Source organism: Chaetura pelagica, unplaced genomic scaffold (assembly GCF_000747805.2).
Source record: "Chaetura pelagica isolate M959 unplaced genomic scaffold, ChaPel_1.0 scaffold249, whole genome shotgun sequence".
Classification (NCBI taxonomy): Eukaryota; Metazoa; Chordata; class Aves; order Apodiformes; family Apodidae; genus Chaetura; species Chaetura pelagica.
The window spans coordinates 1,474,796-1,493,447 of record NW_009954538.1 but is presented as its reverse complement, the minus strand read 5'-3'; the positions used below and the strand labels follow the sequence as shown (position 1 = coordinate 1,493,447).

The following is an 18,652-nucleotide window of genomic DNA, read 5'->3' as shown; positions in this document are numbered from 1 at the left end:
TGGGTCTCGCTGCTGGGTCGCAGCGGTGGTGGCTGAGGAGGGAGGAAGGGGGTAACCATGAGAGGCTGCGGGGACCGGGGGCCTGTGCCCCGGTCGGGGTTGCGGTGGAGCTGAACTTCCCCTTGTCGGGTTGTTTGTCTCTCAGCTGGGTTCTGATTGGCTTCCTTTCAGGTCACTGCTTGGTTTTGTTTTCTTTTTCCTTCCGGCTCATCTGTTAGGTGAGCTGTGGTTCCTACTTTCCTCATCCTTTAGCGATTAATGCTTTATCTTCGTTAGCACTGGAGTAATCAGCTTGAGAGCCAAAGGTTTGCTTTTGTAATAAGAACGTATGTTTGCTAGTGTTTGTAAAATAAACCTTAACTTTATTCCGTGCTCAAGCTGTGCTTGTTACATCTTGCCCAGGGAGGTCTTGTGTCCACACCCAGGGTCCCCCTGCCCGGCTGTTTCAGTAACCTCCTTTGGAGCCAGCTCAGAGGTAGATACATGTTGTTTGCCCGTCTGGCAGCTGAACCAAAGTGTCAGGTCAGTCACTGCAAACAGCTGGTTTGCTGACACAGCAGTGCAGGAGGAGTCATTATGGTTCCTGTCACCTCTCTCCGAGGTAAGACCTGAGCCACCTCCAGTTTGCTTAACCTGTTTGTGAGCAGAGTGTTCCCGGCAACCCTCATCTTTCTCTAAAACCTAGAAATGGGGCAGTCGTGATTAAAATTAATGTTTTTAGTCCTGCAAGTGCATTTGAGAGTGTCAACAGGTTGCTACACCATTGATGTCCTAAGTTCCTTCCTTAGTGGTTTGTTTCTGCTTCATTACTTCAGGTCTCTGAGGAAGCAGCAGTGTATTCCAGAGGGTTAACAAACTTATTAACTTGAAGATGTTGACTGCTTTTTGAACCTTTTGAGTGTGGTTGGATCCTGGGTAACCAAGTATTGCCTGCTTTTCAGCTGTATTAATTGAACTTCTCAGGACAGGCTGTGGTGAGGGATACAGGAGGGGGTTCACCCACCCCAGCTTGTGGTGTAACTGTGTGATTGTCGTGACATTTTAACTTTGAATCCAAACACAGAAAATAACTTTGTAGGCAGTCATTTTTGGAAGAACACCTGATTTGGAAAGTTGTTTTTTTTTCCTTGGCAACAGGATTTGATCTGACAGCCCTGTTATCCCTCACTACTGTTGTTATTTTTCAGTCTCTTACATATTTTTTTTCTCCTCTCATGGGCAGGCTTCTGGAAGCAGGGAACATCACATGCTAGGTATGCAACAAGAGGTTTAGAACCAGATCTTTGGCTTCTGGTGGAATAGAAGTGGCTAGCAGACCTGCAGTTTTTCCTGTTGTGGAAAACTTGGTTCTGTCCTTTTCGTACTAAGAAAGACCTCATCACTACAGCTTCTTTTTTGGTGATGTGTGATGTTGCATGGAGAATTGTTCACAGAATGTAAATATCCTTCAGTAAGGAGTTAGGATGGCCTGTCCTTTGGCTACTATGCCTTCATGTAGAAGAAACAGTGTCTTCAGTAAGGCAGGAAATAAAAGGCCTGTCATTCCAGCCCAGAGTAAAAGCATGAAGTAATTTTTGTGGAAAACAACCTTTTACAGGCTTGAAGGTATGTCACTTCTAGCAGAGGAACGCTGAGGAGGGAAATCCTGATGCACCATACACTTCTACTCTGATACAATAGGCTAACTTTTAATTAAAAGAAATAAATCTTTCTTGAAGACCAAGGCCTAAACAGGATACTGTGAGCTTTTGTACTTGTGGAGGTTGGATTCCAGCTGTCTTCCAAACTTGACCTTAGGAACTAAAGAAGTTTCCACCAGAAAATTTTATTTGTGTTATATTAGCCCACCAACAGGAGCCACATCCCATTAGGATGGAGTGAAGTAGCTCAGGGAGAAGAGGCTTGTGTTGGGTTTCTCTCCAGTCCTGGAGACCTGCAGGACATTAGTTCTGGCAGACATTCCTGGGTTGCCTCCTTACTGCGGAGTGAGCGTGCCCAGCTGGGGTGTGACTGCTCTGTCACCTCTTGCTCACTGGGGTGTTTGCCTTCACAGCAGCAATAGTTTCAGTCTGTTTTCATGAAGTCACCCTGCAGCCTAAATGTGCAACCCCTTGTGCAATATGGCTTCAGCACGGCTCAGCTGAAAAGAGGCAAAGAAAGATGGAAGGAAACTGCAGGTCTCACCCCAGCAGCAAACCAGTGCTGCAGATCCAGGAGCAAAGTGGTTGTCTAGAGCTGCCTTTAGTCCTGAGAATTTGATCTCTCTCTGGATCTTTGGTGATCAAGGTCCTCTAACAGAACATAGCATCCAGTGGAGAAACCACAGATATCAGGGCTTGCTGCTCCACAAGGGAAGAATCATTATAGTGACTCCCAAAGTCTCCAGGAATTTGTTTGAAAGGACCTGTAGTATGACAGGAATGTGTATAGACCAGCTGGCTGACAAATTTGATGGTGACTAATTTGATTAAAACTCTTAAGTAGTAGGAAATACTTCTGTCAGCTGCAGGTACAAACAGTTCCTTGTTCCTGGCCCTTGTTGTGATCCACTTTAGACTGAACTTCTCCACTTGAGTTGTTTTATTTTCCACACTTGATGATTGCAGAGAAACTGCAAAATTGCTATAGACAAAACGGAAATGTGCCCCTCTAACACTTTCACTGAAATTGCAGATTGGAGAGGGTGGTTGAGCTCTAAACTAGATGTTCTCTGCTCCTGAATAGCTGAAGTAGCAGTCCAGAACTCTTCAGAATTACTTATATTTTTACCAGAGACTCCGTGGTGTTGATTATAGCCTTTTCCCTAGAAACTCTCAGAAAAAGGTCTGAGTAATCACTCAGCCAGAGCTGGTCACACCCTCAGTGCTTGGCAGCTTCTGGTCTGTTTTTTTCCTGATAACACTCAGCTCCTGTCTTTCTAGCCTGATGTGCCTTATAACATTGGAAGCTATGTGAGCATGTGTTTGAGTTACACATCTGTGGTTCTGATGGAGTTGGTTTAATTCTGAATTGAAGGATCAGCCTTTTGAATAGCAGAGTAAATGACCCGTTCTGGTGATGGAGTTTGTCTGCAAAATGGCTCTGTCACATTGTGTGAAAGTAATGATAGTGTCATTTTACTTCTATAGCTGAAGTTGCAGGCAAAGACTGAGGTCTACCATGTGCAAGAAAGAGCAGATCACCACAAAACCCAGTCAAGCCGCTTCTGGTACTTATTCTTAAGGAGCGAAATCCTCAGACATGTACAGTTACACACAGACCTTTCAGACCACTGCACCTCTCTTTTTGGGGGTGCAGGTGGGAGAGAAAAAAATTAAAAAGTTAGCCTTGATGTGAAAGATCCCATTCCAGTGGTTTTAAATGCTCAAGTAGACTGGAAGTAGTGCCAGAGAAGGGGAAAATAAAACACTGGCATTGGGAGCTGCCTGTATGAGAAATGGTCAGATTTATACTAAGGGTGGGGAGGACTACAAAGTGGGAAAAGGAAAACTAGTAGGCTCTTACAAAATGGGTCTAGATGTTGTATGGGGTGTTACTGTTTGTATAGGGTTTCTTGAGTATCCAGAATGACTTTGGGGCTGGCTGGAGTGGATAGACATTTCACTGGGCCTGCAGAATTTTGCTTCCTAGCTTATCAACATATCACTTCTACAGATAAACCTTAGGGCAGTTGGAGGAGATGCTAGGTCAGGTGACAGGTAAGCAGTCTTTTGAGTCCTTGGCATCTGTGATCTTGTGTTAAGAATATTAGAAATATCTTCATAGTAAGAATTTTCCATTCTAGCAGTCTAATCAGGCAGCTGTTTAGACACAGGAGACCTCTCTTAAGAGCCTGACCGGTTGCTCTGCTCTTGTGAGCTTTATTCCTGAAGTATTTTGCTTTGTGCTTCACTGCTTTGCTTTGTGTTAGGGTCAGTGGTGCGCTCATCATGCTCTCAGGTGAACAGTTCATGTGTCATAGGTTGGTGGACTTAGTACTCAGATATTAGGTATGTGTCCTGCAAGGCCAAAGCATTGGATTTGTGCTTCAAAATCGATGAGCATTTGCTGGCCTTGTGAAATAAAAGGGTCTTTTGAAAACAGGATTGCATCTGATGGAGTCTTTTAAGCATAGGGAGCAGAACTGAATGAAAACAGGGAATGGGGGCTTGGAAAGTGGGAGACTTCAAGACAAATGCAGGCTGCAGGATATTTGTATAAGGAAACAATATATGATAAATTTCATATTTTCAGAAAACTGAATTGAAAAAATGAACTAGTTGTTGTTTTTGTAATGGGACATGAAGAAGTGGTATTGGTGTTTATCACTTTACGTGCTTGGCAACACACCCATTTCTAGTGATGGCCATTCCAAATCTGGATAAAGAAAATGCAGCCATTCTAATAAATGATGAAGCACAGCAAATACCTCCTTCTGTTATATTCTTTGACCAGTTCTTTGGGTAGTGATAAGGATGAAACAATTTGTGTTGCTGAGGGGATTTGCTGTCCTGATAAATGCCCAGGGCTTAGGGCAGTGGCTGAGGTGAGCTGCGCTCTGAGGCAAAGCCAGCTGAGGTGCAGTGTGTGTGGGCAACTCTGAGGCTGCTGAGCTGATTCTTGGCTTGTTTGTTTTCTTTTTCTTTCAGATGGAAAGAATGGGAATGGATCCAAGCAGCGTTATAATCGTAAAAGAGAAACTTCATATTCAAAAAATGAGAACTTTTCCAGCCAGTCCCGTCGCTCCAATTCACAGAAAAGCAAAGCTTTTAACAAGATGCCCCCTCAAAGGGGAGGCAGTGGCGGAAGTGGCAAACTTTTTAGCTCTTGTAATGGTGGAAGACGAGATGAGGTGAGAATTGTAATGCCCTGCCTCCAAGGCCTTCTTTCTTGGGACGAGAGGATCACTCTGACCTGCCTAGATAGGTCTGCTGTGCTCAGCTCCTGGGCTGAGAAGGGAAAGATTTTTTGGGCTGAGAAGGGTAAGAGTGATAAGAGGTGCTAACATCGCTGAGATGCCAGAGTGAGTCTGTGCTGATCAACTTGGCAACAACAGAAGAGGAGTGCTCTCTGCTCTGAGAGACTTGCAATTAAATATACCGTTTGAGGAATGGGTACCTAGACAGGCCATGTGCAGACCTCATGAAACAGAGAGGTCCTTCATGAAAATACCTAGTGATTTGTTTCTAGCTTTTAAGTCTAAGGTGACTGTGTCTAAACACTTCTGTGTACAAATTTGCCTGTAATAGTGGTATTGGGAAAGTAATCCTATTAGCCTTGGTGACATTGAGGTGGAGTAAAGCCAGAATGAGGCTTTTATACTGATGTGGGTCTAAATACTGTAGACTAATACTGAGTTTTCATTGATACTCACCCAAATTGCTGACTCTTGTCAAAACTCGCCTGCAGTCTCTGTTGAACTCTCATTCTTTGCTTCCTTATATGAAAACTAACCAAAACAAGTACAACCTGTGCAAACAGCAACAAGACTTGTATTATTGGCTGTCAAGAATATTGTCAGGATTTGATCAGCATTCTTCTGTTATTAACCTTGACTACTAGCTTTTACTTATCCTTATGCAGGTTGTTTTTATGCTCTCCTTTTGCTCAGTGTGGGGTAAGACCACTCAGTTCTAACTTTCAGGTTCTCATGCACTTCTAACGCTGCACTGCTTGATTTGCAGAACTGGAATGGGAGAAGGTGAGTGAGTGGATGCTGCATATTCTGTATATAATCACTGGTGGGGTCTGGGTGTCAACTTGTACTGATGCTTTTGCAGTAAATTCTAGCAATTTCTAACAAATGCTGTTGTCTCTTAGGTAGCAGAGGCTCGACGGGCAGAGTTTAGCCCTGCCCAGTTCTCTGGTCCCAAGAAGATTAATCTCAACCACTTACTGAATTTCACTTTTGAACCCCGTGGCCAAGCAGGCCATTTTGATGGGAATGGACATGGCAACTGGGGGAAAAGGAACAAGTGGGGACATAAGCCTTTCAACAAGGAGCTCTTTCTACAGGCCAAGTGAGTGGAAGACCAGCAGGGCTCTTAGACTTCTACAGAGGCTCTGAGCTGTGAGGGATGATCAGCCAGGGAATTGTTTGACCTTGACTACTTGTATTGACTTTTCCAGGGCGAAGTTGCCTCTCCGTAGTGTTTCTGGTGGCAATGACCAAACTTGAAAGGAATAAAAATATATTAAGTTGTTGTCTTTGCCTATTTACAAGGTACCTGATGGAGTGAGTCCTTTAGTTACAAACCAGTTAGTCTTCTGCTCTAATTTTCTGGCATCACTTCTGGGATATGACACTCCACTTGAGAAGACCTGTGCAGTTGCCTTACAGAACACAGTTGTTCTTTCCAAAAAATAGTACGTTGAGATAGTAGGGGTCGCAGTTGCTGGATGAAAGCTAATTAGAGTTTATAAGTCCCTGAAGCAATTACTCATATGAGTCCTAATTCTTAAGCTGCAGTTTATTTCACAGCCCCCTAGGTATGGAGTATAACCCAGATGATGTTTGGCATAGTAATCCAGCAGGAGAAATACTAGTCACTTTCACCAGGTTTTGCAGTGTGTTCAGTATTTGATCATGTTAAAGATAATAAAAGCTATTTTCAGCATTGATGCTTTTGATTTTTCCCTGAGGTTTTTTTGGTGCTTTTTTTTAGTGAAGCCTATTCACAGGAACCCCAGTGGTTCCAGTTTTTGTGACCATATTTTTTTCCAATTGTGGTTTCCCTGTTTTTTAATAGTTCCCCAGTGGATCTATTCCATACACGTTTCTGGAAAACCACTCAATCTGGCTCATTCTGTAGTTAGTATGTGATGTTGTGTCTAACTGAAAATAGACACATCTGCATTCTGGAAATCTGCTTGTGAATCAAACTCTCTTGTTTTTTGTTAGTAGTTTACTGACTGCATCCAGTAGTTTTCTGCTGGACAAAGAAGAAGCTCAGAGAATCCTATAGGATTGTTCTCAAAGAATTTTTAGAAACAACTGAGTAGATCATCTGTCTCTTTGCCTTTCCCCAGCTGCCAGTTTGTTGTCTCTGAAGAACAGGACTACACAGTCCACTTTGCTGATCCAGATACCTTGGTCAACTGGGACTATGTGGAGCAAGTGGTCAGTTGTGATGGGCTAGATTTTTTTTTTTATTATTCTTCTTAAGAAGCTCAACCTGTCTTTAACTGCCTCTTTATCTCTGTGATGTTAAGTAAAATTTGGCTGTTTTTGAGTTGAGGCCTCTTCTGTCACTCCCACAATACTGGGAAAGATCTGTCATGGAATATATTATGAAATGCTTTCATGACAGGGAAACAGAAGTGCTAAAATCTATTAGGAAAATTAGCAGCTTCTTCTTGCTTTCGCAGATGGGAGCTCATCAAAAATAGTATCTGACATTCTGTAGACAGTCCTTGTGATTGAGATATTAACACAAAACCTGGGCACAAGTCCATGGAAGAGGACTGGAGTGTAGTGTTTTGAAGAATAATTCTGTGCATAGGTGGTCCATCTTGCCTAGCAACAAAGTGAAAAATGTTTTGAGAACTGGTCAGAAGTTTGGGTTGCCTCAGGTAGAAACTTATTATCAGGCAAGACTAGTCTTGGTGCACGTTGTAGCTGGAGTGGAGGGAGGCTTTACTGTTACCTGTCTCTGCAAGAGAGCTGGAAAGTCTACATCTTGTGTGGCAGCTCTGTCTCTGCAACATACAGATGCTAACGAAGTGTCTGACTAAACTAGCATATTCATGGAAATAGGTAAGTTCAGTCTGGCAGTTAAACAGGGCTGCACAAGTCTGCTTGTGCAGGGAGGTGACAGGGCTTGTTTGCTGTCTTAAGTGTCTGAATTGGGATGATGAGGATGCTGCCAACTCTTATGTGATGGAACTATAAGAACTCAAATACATGATGGGAAACATTAGAAGAGTCACTTCTTAAATATCACTAGAGTAGAAATACCAGATGGGTGGCTTTGAAGGTGCAGTCTGAAGGTGTTCACACTATGAACACTTAATTTCTTGGTAAACAGGCAGAGCCTAAAGAGCTGGAAGATTAACATGTTAGAGTAGATCTTACAGTTGGCTTATTCTGTAGCACAGGAACTGATTTCCAAGTCTAAAACTTGTACTGTTCTGATGTGCCATTTCAGCGAATCTGTAGCCATGAAGTGCCCTCCTGCCCAATCTGTCTGTACCCACCAACCGCAGCAAAGATCACCCGCTGTGGGCACATCTTCTGTTGGGCATGTATCCTTCACTATCTCTCCTTGAGTGAAAAGACCTGGAGTAAATGTCCTATTTGTTATGGCTCTGTTCACAAGAAGGACCTCAAGAGGTGAGATTTGGTATTTATTAAATTATGCATCTTTTTGTAACATTGTTTTTGCCCTACTAACCTCCTCCATGTGTTGCAGTGTCGTTGCTATGGAAACACGTCAGTATGCAATTGGTGATATCATTACGATGCAGCTGATGAGAAGAGAGAAGGGCGTTCTGACAGCACTGCCCAAATCTCAGTGGATGAACGTGGTGCAACCTGTTTGCATTGGAGGTGAGTGGGTCTGAGCACTGGTGGCTGGAATCCTGCTCTGAGCTGGGACGAGGGCCAGCATGGGGAGAATTTACCATTGCAGTGTCATGTGGTCACCTTAAAATACACCAGACTTCAAAGCATGGGGTTTACCCCCTGAAAACCTTAATCACAACATAATAATAGCCTTTCTACCCACACTTTTGGTCTTTGAAAGGCTTTAACCTGTGTGCTGTCTCCCTCGCACTGTAAACTCCTGCCTTCTCAATCACTGGTATTCATGTGACGTGTGTTGTATTCTACAGTCATTGGTGTGACTCTTGCTGCTTTTGTTGGCTCCTCAGTGTCCTCCACTTTTTTTCCTCCTGGCTTCTCACTATACAGCTTAGCAAAAATAACAGTCTCTGTGTTTAAACTATTCCAAGGATGCAATCTTCAAGAAGGCTTTAATCATCTTCACTTACCAACTAAAATCTGTGAATGATATGGGAAAATAATCAAAGTTACTGCAAACCTATTCCAAACATCTGTTGCCTGACTTCTTCAGTTTTCTCCAGTCAAGTAATGTGACTAACACATCATAATTTTGTGACTAAAGAAATAATTTTACTTGACATTGCTGGTTTGTGGGCTGTCTTGGCTCACGTAATTTTGCAGTCACATTTAGGAAAGGCTTCGTGCATTTAAGCTCTCTGTAAAAAGTCAAGTCTCCTAACACATGAAGGGTAGCCAGCATGTAGCTTGTGTGCTCGTATGTTCCTCAGTATTTGAAAGGGAAGGACTTTAAATCCTTTCATGAAACAAAATAAACAAATATGGCATTTTCGATAATTTTAAACCCAGGAAATGCAGCATTAACTTTGTGTTCTACAGACAAGTTTGGACCCTTGGGGAACAGTGAGTATAGGGACTGTACTAGTATGTGATGCTGTGAGGTTTATAGTTAAGATAATCTGTCTAGTAACAAAGATGACTGCCTTTTGCTAAACGTGTATTTTTTTAGCTTACTTTTTCTGCTGTGCTTCTTGTAAAAACCTCCTAATAATTTTTGTATGGATTTTTAATACATATGGGCTTGCAAACTGGTTGTTACAAACTGTGATGTGTGTATTAGAGCAGGCATGTGAGCTCATGTTATCAATTATATAATGGTCACTTGTGGAGTCTGTATCAAACTCTTTCTAAGTATTGTCTGCCCTGGGTGGACTAACTCCCAAAATTGAGCAGTAATGAAACTTCAGAAGAATCAGCAATCCAAACTGGTGCCTCTGCCAGTGGATATTAATGATTTGGTGCTTCTTCTGTTCAGATGACCTGCACAGTCAGTATTCAAAGCTGCTTCTGGCATCCAGGGAGCAGGTCTTGCAGCTGGTGATACTGGAGGAGAAAGCAGCATTACTGAAACAGTATGAGGAAGAGAAACACACCCCAGAGGCTTGCTTTATTGAGGCAGCTATCCAGGAACTGAAGGTGAGAACCTTTTTGGTGTTTTTTAGTAACTTGGAGTGTGCTGACTGTTCTGCATCTCTGTTCTGCTGCTAAAGTGGTTGTGCGTGATTATTCTGGTCTCCAGGACATACACATATGCAAGGTGATGATGTTTGTTGCTAGAATAGCATTGTGAATCTTGGAGGAAATTACAGCTTTTGGACCCCAAGTCTCTGGTATGATGTTCAGGATAACAACAGAATGCTTTTTACTGAATGGTGTTCCTTCTGTAAATGTTGAGGAGTTTTGCTTTCAAAGGAGAATGTGCTTCCCTTTCAGGTCCAGCAATTTCTGAGATAACTTGTATCAGCAAACCTGTAGAACATTCCTTTTCAAAGCCTTTAAGCATCCTACAATGGGTGTGCTTTCCAGTAACAAGAAAGAGTTCACCTCTGTTCAAGGTGCACTCTTTGTCAAAGTTGAATTATAGATCTAGGGAAACCTAAAGTATACTTTAAGGTTAAAAATAACTGTGGTGATAGTCTCCTGGGTTGAATAGGAAATTGAAACTTCTTTTTGGATGGTCTGTAGGAGCGAGAAACAAGACTCTCTACTGACCAGGATAAAAAAGATGGCATTGCTGGAATCAATGCAGCTGTGGAACAATTGGTCCTAGAAAGCTCCAAGGCTGTGGAGCCTGTAGCTTCCCAAGAAAAAAAGGTAGGTGACAACTCGGCTCTGGCAGCTCTTGTTAATACTGGTGCTGTGGTGCCAAGTGGCACAATTATGGTGCACTGATGCCAAAGATTTTTGCAGAGATCTTTCAAAGGAGCTGATGTGGTACTAACTGTATGCTTTCTGCTGTGATAGTGTGGTGTGGAATATCTCTCTGCATTCGATGAGGAGCTTGTGGAGCCTGGCTCAGATCTGGCAAGTTCCTTTTCACTTCCTGTGGAAGGAGAAGAGGCAGTGCTGGATGAAGAGGAAGTACCTGAGGTGGACACCATAGCAGAACCTGATATGAACATGACAGAAGAACCACATCCAGCTGATACAAGCTACCAGGAATCTAAAGATACAACTAGCAGTGGACATCTTAGCAACTCTCCTTTTTACTATTTCTATCAAGGTTGGTGCAATGAAATCCTAGACATGTAGGGGCAGAGATTGGCATCCTTTTTGAGGAATATGTTTGTCACTTCATTAGATGCAGCTAACCCCTGTGAAATAGAAGTCCCACAGAAACTCAGAAAGGAGGGTTAATTTTATTACTGGAGAACGTACTGAGATGGAGAGAAGGGTATTAGAAATTAACAAAGAACAAGTGATGGTATCTTATCTTACAGCGGAGGACGGACAGTGTATGTATCTTCACCCTGTGAATGTTCGATGCCTTGTTCGTGAATATGGCAGCTTGGAGAAGAGTCCAGAGAAGATAACTGCAGCTGTAGTGGAAATAACTGGCTACTCCATGACAGAGGTAGTTACTTTAGCTTCTTATTCATTAGGGCCCTTGTTTTAGCAGATTGATCATTGTAGTAGACAGATGAGACTTGTTTATCTTCAGTAACAGGAAGTCATTACTATGATGGTTAGGTGTGCTAAGCTGTGCAAGGTGCAGCACCTTGTGCTGCTTGTGGTAAACAGGCTGCAGTCCAGCTTTGTTTTTTGGTTTTTTTTAGAAGGTAGCAAGTCTAGAAGTAAGAGAATTGTGAGCTTAAGATTGGTTTGTTTTTAAAGATGTCTTTAAAAATGTAAGTTCTTTTCTCATGTGAGACAGTAGCTTGAGCTAGACTGATGATCATCTTAACCTGAAGAAGTATTCTGCTTGAAACAGTGGGCGTTCTATCTCCATAAGCTGTTCCTCACTGTGACAGCCTCTAGGCCTTGTTGTGATGACATACCTGCTCTTTTATCAGGATATAAGACAGCGTCACCGCTACCTCTGTCATCTGCCCCTGACCTGCGAGTTCAGCATTTGTGAACTGGCTCTGAAACCACCAGTCATCTCTAAGGAGACTTTAGAGTTGTTTGCAGGTGGGTTTTGCCTTTCTAGTGACATATCCCTGAGTGTGAAGGAGAAGTCATTCTTACCCCATAATGGCAGAAGAAAGAACACACGGAGCAGCTTTGCTCCTCTTGCACCAGCTGCCTGATGACAGAACAACCCCAATTCATTCTTTCATAGACAACAATTACACACGGAATAAAAAAGACTGACTATTTAAAAGGGCATATGTTGTTTGCTAAGCATGTTTTGTTACTAATGCGTTAGAACTGAATATGTTGTTCTCAAAGCTGGAGAAAACATTGCCTAGGTCTTGGTGTGGCTTTTTTTCACATCCACTTCTGTGCATTGCTCCTAGATGACCTTGAGAAGAGGAGACGTCTGCGTCAGAAGAAAGCGCGTGATGAGCGACGACGTGAGCGCAGGATTGAGATGGAGGAAAACAAGAAACAAGGCAAATGTAAGTCATGAGTGAGCATAACTGGTGGGTTTCCAGTCATCTGTAGTTGCTGAGCTGATGCCTTGAGCTACAGGATGAGCTCTAAAGCCTTTAGTTTGCAGCATGCACTTAGATAAAGATTACAAGGTATTACAAACAACCTCTGTGGAGTGAAAAATATAAGCTGTTTTAGTCAGGATGTTAAATAATGTTACACAATTGCTTCAGACTTGCACGTTATGGGAGAGACAGGGCATTTGAGGGCACAGCTACCTCTGTGGTGTATACAGGCCTCAAGTTTCTTAGTTTCTGTTTATATAATAATCACTATATAGAGTGAAAAGTGAAGAAGAAGAAAAAAAAAGTGCCTAGGAACTGCTTCCATCCGGCAGCAGGGTTTGTACTGCTCTGTGAAATAGAGTGGACAGAACGTTGAATTGGTACCTCCTAGACTCTGAAACAACTTGCATATTGACAGTCCTCCCCCACATTGTGTAGTACTTTAATTTGAAACCTCTTTCTAGATCCAGAGGTCCATATTGCTTTGGAGAATCTGCAGCAGTTTCCTGCTTTTACCTCTTGCCCTGGAGAAACTACCAGCATTGATCATCAGAGCTTCTGTCTGTCTCCTCTTGGCAGAAGCCCTGTGTTCCAGACAGGTGAGCATCTGGAAAAACACAGCACATCTGGCTCTTGATCATTCTTTTGGGATCTACTTCTCAGGTCTTCACACTAAATTCCCTTAATACTGATAAAAACCCTGCTTCTTTCCTAGATTGCCTACATCATACACAAAAGGCTGGCATGGCTAAGAAACATTCTGGTCCTTTGTTTACTTTTTACTACCTCTGCTTCACAATGCAAGATTTACTTGACAATATGAGATTTGCACTGTAATTACACCATCTTTTTAATCTTTGCTAAGGCAGAAGAAAGGAAAAAAAAATCCCAAAAAAGGGAAGAAAAGTCTTTATGCCAGGAAAATGCTACTGGCATTTTTTCTTGATACCCCCTCCATCTTCCCCACCATGTTATACTAAAAGAAAACATAGTTGAAGAATACTCAGTTACACTGTTGTCCAGTGATGCTTTATCAAATGTTTCATCTTGCAGTTCATAAAAATATGAAATAGAAATTATTCTTAAATGTTTTTCACAAAAAAACCCAACCCTCTCCCAAAAAACTCCTACACATCCCAAAATAAACAAAAAAGCCCAAACCCCCCAAACTGAAATTGTCATTAAATGAAAAGGTTGAGTGAGTTTGAGAGGTCTCTCTATGTGACTAATGGATGGAACTGATGAGATAAAAATGGCAAAATGCATAAAATAATAAAACTTTATTGCTGTTTCATCCTGATAGGCAACATAATGAGTGCCTCTGCCAAGTGTAGCTGGCTCTAATTATCTGCTGCTATCTCTCTAGAGTCTATTCCAACTCCAGTGTCACCTGCTGCCAGCCAGGCCAGCCCATTGCTCTGTGGGAGTTTAGAAGAAGAGTCTCCCTTTCCTTCGTTTGCCCAGGTAAGCCACATAGCAGAGTAAATTTTGCCAGAATTACTTGTGTCTTAGTTGGGGATTAGTCCAAGAACACAATTTCTTCCTCCACAAAAACAATGTTGGATAAATCTTACAGAGACAACACTGAGTGTTTGCAGGGGTTCTTAGGTTTTCTTGCCACTTAGGGGCTATGCAGGATTGTGCTAGTACATGGGATTTAATAATATCTTACAATTCTTTTGGTAGATGTTGAGAGTTGGAAAGGCAAAACCAGAAACATGGCCCAAACCTGCTCCAAAGACAAGAGGTAAGAAAATTTGGTATTATTTCAAGTTCTTTACCGTGCATCTCAATCTAAGAAATCTTGTAACGTCCCAAGAAACACCTGTAGTGTAGAAGGGCATTTGCACTGCAAAAGTTTCATACAGCCTTCTGGTTCTCAAGACCCTTTCCTTCTTTCAGATGAGAGCACCCTGGCACTCCCTGTGCCAGTGGATAGTGATGGAGAAAGTGACAGCTCTGACCGAATCCCTGTGCCCAGCTTCCAGAATTCCTTCAGCCAGGCTATCGAGGCAGCCCTCCTGAAACTGGACAAACCGTCCACAGCTGACCCCTTAGCAGGTAAAGGGGGGAGGCATCAACAATTTCTGAAGTGAAAAAGTAGAGTCTTTCCCCTTCTTCCTCTGGGAGAAGTGAGACCAGCAATTTTGGGGACCAAAAATTGGCTGCAGAACAGTTCTGAAAATTGTCAGGTTGTGTTTCTGAACAGCTTGTCCAGGGCTTCTGTTAGCTTAAAGCAGCTCTTAGTGGGAGCTGAGATGATCTCCAACTAGCAAAGAAACCTGATAGGACAAAGATGAGTTTTGAAAAACATATTTGCTATATTTCTGCTGGAGCTTAATTCAAGTTTTATCTCAAAGAAGTTCAGGCTATGCACTTGTAAACTAAAAATACCTGAGCTGCTAAACTACCACTTGAGTCTGACCAAAATGTCAAGGTGAAATTTCAAATCTGATGCTGTTTGATGAAACTAATTTATAAGCTTAGTTCTGACTTTTAATTTTGGCTTCTGCACTGAATGGTGGAGAGGGTTGGATGGGAGGGCTTGGGATGTTCAGTGAAATTGAGGTTGTAGTGCTTCAACTCCAGTGGTGGTGGGTTTTGGTCATGGATGAAAGCAATACTTGCCTTAGAGGCAAAGTGCTGCATGTTTGCAGTCCTAGGATCTGCAGTTATAACACCAACTTTAGAATCACTTCAGCATGTTTGTAGGTGTGGTTTAGATGTGATGGGTCTCCCTTAGTTTATCTGCAGTAATTTTTATGTTAAAATTAATTATCTGGTGCTCAGTGAGTTGATAGGAAGTGTCACAGACCTGTAGAAGTCATTAAGGCTAGTGAAGAGCATTTATCATTTTTGTGTGATATTCCTATTCCATGGGAAGAAATGACAGTATCATTTTAATTCTTCACAGAGGAAAAGGGAGGCAAGAAAAGAAAGAAACAGAAGCAGAAGCTGTTGTTCAGCACCTCTGTTGTTCACACAAAGTGATTCTGCTATTCAAGAGAAGTTCCTCTCCTGGTTTTCTTTTCATTTTGCTTTGTTTTGCTGCTATAGTTTAAGTATTTAAATTTGAACAGATTAAACTTGTGTTTCCAGGGCTTCTAGGGGGTTCAGGAGGAAACCAGGACCGTATATGTTGAAGTAAGATCTTTTAATTCCAACTACTTAATCAGTTTATACTGAAACAAAGTTTTGAAAGAAACAACCCAGAGAAAAATCAGCCAAGGCTTCTAGTCTGTGCCAAGTCAGTTCTTTTGGCTTAATAAACAGTATGAAAGTTTTCACAGCTGTGTGGCACTGCCTGAATACTGCAGTATCACCTAAGTGAAGGGGCAGAGAGCCCTTATTTCCCTAGAAGTATTAATGGGCAGAAATCCACCCAACTGTGACTGTAGCGTTGTTTCAGTTAAGCTGTCAAACTGCTGTCTTGTGAAACTGGTTTCCGCTGCACTGGAAGTGGGCAAAAGAGCTTCCTGGCTTTAGAGTGTTATCTGCTACATCTGTTCTTTTTCAAAAGAGCAAGAATTCCTCCTGTTCTCCTGGTTTGGAAAGATACAAAGCTGAGGTGAGTGTAAAGCAGAAATTGGCTACTTGGGTTTTGAAGTGACTCTTGAATTTGTGTATTTCAAAATGCATACTGGCACTAGTGGTAGAAGGAACCTCCTGGCTTCTCAGTTGTTCAAATCTGTTTTAATGTGGGTGCGTGAGGCTGCTATTTTTTTTTAATTATTATTTTTTTGCCACTTATGGGCTACACATTCTTTGTAACCTGATTATGTAGAATTAACACTCCACCCTAGGGCTCTTGGTAGCTACCTGAATGATGTTTTGACTTTGGCTGCTCTGGAATTTGAAGAACAACTGATAGCTGGAGTCTGTAGATAACTTTTATCCCCAGTGAGAAAGGGGGTTCTCTTGTACTGGGCTAAGGGCCTGTATCCACTTGGTTCTGGGATGTAAGCTGATCTGCACTAAGCACCTCTGGCTATGGACATGCCTCTTCTGGACCCCTCCCTGCTCTTTCTTTGGGTGGTCACATTCTGCACTGCTTGTGGTTTGATTTGAGCTAATGAGTTAAGTGGTGTGGATTTTGTTGAATAAAATGAACTCTAGGTGTAATGTTCCAGTCAAGGCCAACAGTTGCAATAAATGGTATGCACATGCACTTACAGTACTGCACACTTCCTGGACTGTCGTATCAGCACATACTACTTTGTTGCAGATTCAATTCTTACCTTCCTACTGACAGAATTCATGCCAGGGAGCTGGCACTAACAGTGCCAGACTGGGGAGTCTGCTGTGATCTGCAGCCCCACCTGCACCTTTGCTCTGCCTGCATTTGCACAGGCTCAAAAAGTGGCTGTGCTCTCCCTTTGACACTGACTGGTCTGACCATGGAAGCTGTGTTTGAGGCTGAAGCCAGGGATTCCTGCACCACTGGTGAAGTCACTGCTTGGGTCCCTATTGAAATTGTTTGTGTTGGTCACATTGGTGCTTGATTTCAAAGTAACAGGCTCCATATTGTCCAAGTGCTTCCTCTAGGCACTGCAGTGTGCACATGGGAAGCCAGCACCAGAGTGTACCTCACACACCAGGAAGAAGGGGAGGGATAGAATGAATGCTTCAACTGCTACAGGAGGATATAGGGAACACTTGCAAAACATCCTTTGAGGCAGCTTGAGTTCACACTTGGTCACAATTAACTACACTTGATGGAAAGACAGTGTAGCTTTCAAGAGTGCAAAGAAACTAAGACAAGATGCCTGAAGTGGTAACACATCTTGCTGTTAATGCTTTACACGCACACTGGCAAATTCTTGGTGAGGGCAGAGAAAGCAACTAAGAAAGAGTTAAGTATGTAGTTACCTGCACTCACAGTGCTATAGTCATTTAAAGCCATGGAACAGGAGTGACTACTTAGTGTCTAACCAGCACCCATTGTGTTCTATTATCTCTACATGTTTATAATCAACTTTTCTTTGCATTGGGAAGAGAGACAGAAAAGCTGGAGCTGGTAACTTGCCTCCACACCTCACAGGCACTAGAACAGGGGAAGTGGTGTGGGCAAGGACTGCCCCTTTTGCAGGGACAGTCTCCACAGGACAGCATGTCCAGGTTGTATCTTGGTTCCCTATGGGTTCAGGAGATAATACCAGCAATGCTACTTTCCTGTAACTGATCGGTGTAAACTTAATAAATATCTAAGCAGTACTTGTACCTATGTTTTATGAATTGGATGGAGTTGAGCCTTGCTGCCTTGCATTCCTGATAACCTCTGCTCCTGTGTATGTAAGTGGTGCTTTTGTGACTCAAAACCAGATGGATCACAGGTGCACTTAGGTCAAAAACAGTAACAGGCTTTTTTCTGTACTGAAGGAATACAACTACATTCCTTGTCTGTGCCAACTGCCAAACTCACTTCTACCTCAGCATGAAGATCACAGTGAGCTGCTACACTCCTAAGGGAGTGCAGGTGGTTTTGATTTCTGGAGTGAAACAGACAATTTACCTCCTTAATTAAAACAGTGGGGTTTTTATTTCAGATTTAAATCTAAGAACACTTGGAATTGGGGAATGAAGTCTAAACTTGAGCAGATGCTTTTTCTGTCCCCTGCCGTGCTTAGCATGGAAGACAACTGGCAGCATCTTGATTACACCAAGTACAGGACAGGGATGAACAGTAACTAGTAACCTTCAGTCTGTCTCTGAGCCATCATCATCTTCCTCATCACCACTTTGAGACTGCTCTTCTGTAAGGCAACAGCTCAACAAGGACTTCTGTACACACCGTCTTTCCTCTGCAATGAAGAGCAACAGTCATTACTTGATCCCTTCACATATGCTGGACACATATGCTCAACTTCTAAAGAAAGGAACATTTCTCAGAATTCAGAAGTGGCCCAGCATATCCTACAAAACCCCCAGGAATTGAGGCCAAGTTTTAGGAGAGCAGCTGGAGGGGAACTCACCTTCATTTGTACAGTTTTGCAACAACATCAGCAGCTGCCTTCTGTTATACTGAATTAGAAATTTCTGACATGTTCTTATAGTACCTGTAGGAGTCACAAGAACAATATGTAACAATCTACAAAACCAAGTGTTTCCAGGGTGCTACTGTATTTTTTTTGAAGATCATTGCATCAAATGGCAAAAGCCCCAGACAACAACTTTATTATTCTAAGTGCTATGGGGCTGTCGGCTTCATGTC

General features: G+C 42.5%; 1 protein-coding gene across 1 annotated transcript; it reads left to right on the top strand.

Annotated features, from left to right (window-relative positions):
- Window positions 1–4,633: 4,633 nt before the first annotated feature.
- Window positions 4,634–16,125, top strand: RNF10 (ring finger protein 10). Its single transcript, XM_010004826.1, has 16 exons — window positions 4,634–4,831; window positions 5,800–5,999; window positions 7,009–7,099; window positions 8,127–8,311; window positions 8,391–8,527; window positions 9,816–9,976; window positions 10,526–10,654; window positions 10,805–11,063; window positions 11,281–11,414; window positions 11,854–11,971; window positions 12,301–12,402; window positions 12,906–13,040; window positions 13,808–13,905; window positions 14,128–14,188; window positions 14,344–14,502; window positions 15,356–16,125. The coding sequence occupies exons 1-16, from the start codon at window positions 4,757–4,759 to the stop codon at window positions 15,430–15,432; spliced, it is 2,121 nt and encodes a 706-aa protein (XP_010003128.1). The 5' UTR covers window positions 4,634–4,756; the 3' UTR covers window positions 15,433–16,125.
- Window positions 16,126–18,652: the final 2,527 nt, after the last annotated feature.